The 4,755-nt window shown below is 35.4% G+C and overlaps 1 protein-coding gene across 1 annotated transcript; it reads left to right on the forward strand.

Annotated features, from left to right (window-relative positions):
- Window positions 1-3,820: 3,820 nt before the first annotated feature.
- Window positions 3,821-4,180, forward strand: LOC105798465 (uncharacterized). Its single transcript, XM_012628532.2, has one exon. The coding sequence runs from the start codon at window positions 3,821-3,823 to the stop codon at window positions 4,178-4,180; it is 360 nt and encodes a 119-aa protein (XP_012483986.1).
- The last annotated feature ends 575 nt before the right edge of the window (window positions 4,181-4,755 follow it).

The following is a 4,755-nucleotide window of genomic DNA, read 5'->3' on the forward strand; positions in this document are numbered from 1 at the left end:
TAATTAATTGAACTGAATTTGCTTTACAAATTTTTATAGTTAATATCGTTGAATATCTCGTTACATTAGAAGAAAAATTATTTGATAAAAATGAAAAAAAAATGAGATGGTTTCTAAAAATAAATTATTGACTTACATTAGTGTATCCCAAATTACGTTGTTATTAATTTGTTTATATGGGTAAAAATAGTGTAAATTCTTAAAAACATAAAAATGATATAAAATTCATTTTCGTTATTTGTTTAGGCGATGATTAAATTTTTTATTTGAAACTGTAGATATCGAAATGACATCTTTGATTACAGAAACGGACCACACATCAGATACGATTAATGTGGTGGTACTAAAATTATTATTTGTTATTCACGAGTCCCCTTATAAAGTTTCACGTCATTTTTTTTAATTTGGATATATTAACTATTGCATTAATTTAATATGGTCAGAGTCTACACCGTGTACTGAAGGACTGTGCCTATGGTGTGGGCTATTTACTGGATCTGCGTCTTATGCCATACTTGGAGGCATCCAGATTCAGACCAGCTACAATGATCTGCAAGTTTGACTTGAAGTATGACTTGATATCGACTTTGGTCGAGCGTTGGCGTCCGGAGACCCACACATTTCGTTTGTCGTGTGGGGAGTGCACCATCACTTTAGAAGATGTTGCACTGCAACTCGGGCTCCTAATCGACGGTAGTACGGTCACGGGTGTCAGTACAGTGTCCAAACCTGTGACACTTTGCTATGACTTACTAGGATGCTTGCTTGGTGTTGGTGGCGAAAAGTTTATGAGTTTAGATTTAATGGTTGAAGGAAAATTTTGAGTATTTACCGAGCACTAAGGTGATTTGCGCCGCTCGATTGTATATAATGTATATGATAGAGAGTGTACTCATGCTAGATGCAAATACCAACAAGGTCCACTTGATGTACTTTCTCCTATTTTCTGATTTTTATGTTGGTCGTTCGTATAGTTGGGGCTCAGTAATACTAGCTACATTGTATCATGACCTTTGTCGGATGTCAAAGTGTCGTGTCATGGACATAGGTGGCTGCCTCGTAGTGCTGCAGTCCTATGCACTTTACAGGAAGCCATTCTTGGCATCAGTTACTCACCAAACGTATGTCTTCCCACTAGTGAATAGGTGATAAAATTTAACCATTAGAGCACAAAGAATTTTGCTTTATTTATGATACATTTACTTTTTTCATAGATTGAGTTCTTCTCCGGGCATCGAGAGGTCATATACGCTTCTGATTTATCCCCAGGTGATTGAGACACATGCCGGGAAGGGGGTAATTTATACTAATATTCATTACATGTAATTACTTTATGTGTTTAAATTGACTTGTGATACTATAACAATGTTATTAATTTTGTAGTTCCTCTGGATGTCATATTCCTTCCTAGAAATTACGGTTGTTATTCCCTCATGGTGCATTAATGCATCCCTACTGAATTTCTCAACAGTCGAATGGTATAATGGGGATTGAGTACTACAACATTCGGGTGCGTCCAACATATTCTAGATGTTCCACAAAGTTTGGGGCTATACACTTAATTAACAAAAGGGGGAAACAAGATAAGAATTGGGCATTAGAGCAGGAAGATTATATTGTATTTCGGTTGTAGTTGGTCATTCGGGTTGTAGTAAGGTCATGTCTGCAACTCAATGATAGCCTTGGCACATACTCCCGCATAGTGGTTATCCAACCCTGTGGCTCATTGTACGACGCATCCTAATCTCCGTATAATTGCTCCATAGACATTTTTTTAACTACTCATGCTTTCTGGTATGACACTCGGTACTAAAATCATTCTTGCATTTCAACAATCAGTACCAAAACAGAAATGGTTGGCCTGTCCTTCACTGTTGGCATGATGCAGTTGCAGATAGTTTTGGAATCAAGTTTACGGTGATCTTGCGTCATACGTATTGAAGTGCATGTGGATCTCCCACCTGCCCATTGGAGCCTTTTGCTGACCTTCAACACTTTTCAATATACAATGTTAGTTTAGACACAATAACTTTGTAGTCAACCGACACATTCATGCTATAGCGCTTAATGGAAAATGCGCAGTCTTCCTTAGTTGCGAATTTTTGGCCTACAAATAACTCCTCACAAGCGGAATATGCGGCCAACCAGTGAGCAGGTACTATGTTGGAGTACTCTGGAAACTTGAATCCATGCACCGCATCGGGATCTATGATTGACATGTGTGCCCCAGGATAATTACGTATCACAATGCATCGACTTGGGTTCCGACTAAAGATGCGTTAACATTTCCAGCATCATTTGCACCTTCATCATCAATATAATTCGAGACCTCATCTAGATTGAGATCACTATCATCTTCAACTTCGTGATCGAATGGATCATTATTATCATATCCATCATCACCACCCACATTGATCTCAATCACCACCGGATGTATTTGTAAACGGGGACTCGAGTTAAGGATCTCAGCCATAGGTAGAGCATTAGGATTAATGTCAATCTCGTGTATACTCAATCGCCTATCAACGAATGCTCTCGGAACCACTATACACAGATCTTGAACTTCATGTTCTTCACCTAATGGATTGAATTCTTCAGCTGGCTCCATATCAGCTAACTTAGCAAACAACTGAATTGGATCAGTTTGGCGACTCCGATCTAGGCAAAAAAGAGTGACCATTGTCTTCACGTCTTCATTGTTTACAAGTTCCATCTCAGTGAATTTGATGGGATTTGTCAAAACTGGAAATTTGTAGAATAGTTTCAAGCGATACATTTCTATTAAATTTCATTGCTATTTGTTGGTGACATTTAAATATACATCCAACTGTTGTTGTCAAAAGTACTCCATCGAAATAAACTAATGCGAAAAATTGATTATCCATCTTCACTAAATCTGAAAAAAAATAAATTAAATTTCTAAATATGCAATTTCAAAAAAAAAATATTGCCACAAAAAAATAAAATTAATATCTACTAACCTTACGAATTCTTTTCTTTTTCTCTTCTTCTACATAAATTTTTTTCCCTATTTTCTTCTTATATTCTAAACCGTTCAAAAACACTAGTTAAATAAGAATTGGTGTCGCCTATAACAAACCCTCCACAGGGTGCCACCTATGACAAAGCCTCCGTTGGTGCCGCCTGTCAGGAAGCCGTCACCTAGGTGTCGCCTATCAGACACCCTTCACCCACTGGTACCTGTATTTTAACCCGTTTTACCCTCCAGCCTTAAAAAATAATTGGCTGTGGAAATCAAGGGTGGTGCTGTCTCTCCACCACCTTCATCATACCATTTTCGTAAATAATGGTAGTGGGATACCATTTTGGTTTTTTTTTTTTTTTAATTTTGTATTATAGAAGTAAACAAAGCCTTGGGAATCCCTTTCTTTTATACGGGAAACTGAATTTATATACTTATTTGCAAGGTAAAATAAAATTTAGTAATAAGTATTTTATTTTAATTAGATAGGATAAATTATAAATTTAAAGCTTAAAAACATTCATTTTAGTTCAATGATTGAGAATATTTCAATTCGCATGTTTGTCATTGACAATGAAAATCCAAAAATTACTTGTTAAGAAAATATCAAAAATAAAAAAATATAAACTTTAAAAAAATTGAGTAAAAAAAATCCAAATTCAGAAAATCTAAAGATAAAAACAAAATTAGAATCAAAAACCATAAAAACCCCAAAATCACTCTTTAAGTGAACCCACTGAATTTCCACCTATTATATATAGCCACCCTATGGGTTGCCATACTGCGCACCATTTGCATAGTTGATATTAAATCAAATAGCAATATACAAGTATTAAAATGGAGTCCAACCGGAAGCACCGAGGGTTCATCAAGTCAAAGCTGACGCCGTTCTACAGAGCCGCCAAACCAGCTTTATCGGCGATGCCGTACACCACTAAGGTAAAACCAAACCAGGCTTCTTCTACGACAGCTTCGCTCAGCTTCCACGACTACAAAATTTCGCAACCGAAGCAGGTTTCGTTTTTCGTACCAGCAGCTGATAAGAAGCGAGAAAATTTAAGCCAAATCGACACCTTCTTCGGATTTGCTGGTGATGAAGCTGTTGATATCAAAGCTTCAACTTACATCTCTTCGGTTCAAGAACGTTTCAAGCTTGAACGAAACTCTGAACAAGTTATGCTCCAAGAAACTCACTAGACAAAACTGAATAAAACGTTGTTGATGAAGCTCTTAGTTTTTGTGCTGAATTAACTTCCAGTACTAGCAATAAAAACTCCTTGGCCTTTTGCTGGATCCTCCATGATTTTCATTTCGTGTATATAAAGAACCGGGAGGTGTTTTACCGATATTGTAATTGTAATTTTTTTATGCAGAATTAAGCCTATATAGAATTGTTTTATCTATGTGCATGTAGGCCAAGCCAGGAGACATCTTGCAAAATTCACAACTAGTATATTTTGCTTCACGACGCACTCTAATTTATTATGAATATATAATTTACCATTTCTATGACGTCGAATATATCTATTTTTAACGCACCTTATTCTATCTTAATTTGATTTTTACTAATTATTTCAAATATTTTAAAATTTTTTAAAGACATGTTAGTATATAAATATAAATTTTCATAAAATTTAAATCTAAAACATAAGGGTTTCTCTATATACAATTTATATATATTTATCTTTTAATAGGTAAAATAATAATTTTATATAATTTTATATATAATGAGCGAACAAGTAATTATTGTAACACACATTATCCAAAACAAA

This window comes from Gossypium raimondii, chromosome 9 (genome assembly GCF_025698545.1).
Source record: "Gossypium raimondii isolate GPD5lz chromosome 9, ASM2569854v1, whole genome shotgun sequence".
NCBI lineage: Eukaryota > Viridiplantae > Streptophyta > Magnoliopsida > Malvales > Malvaceae > Gossypium > Gossypium raimondii.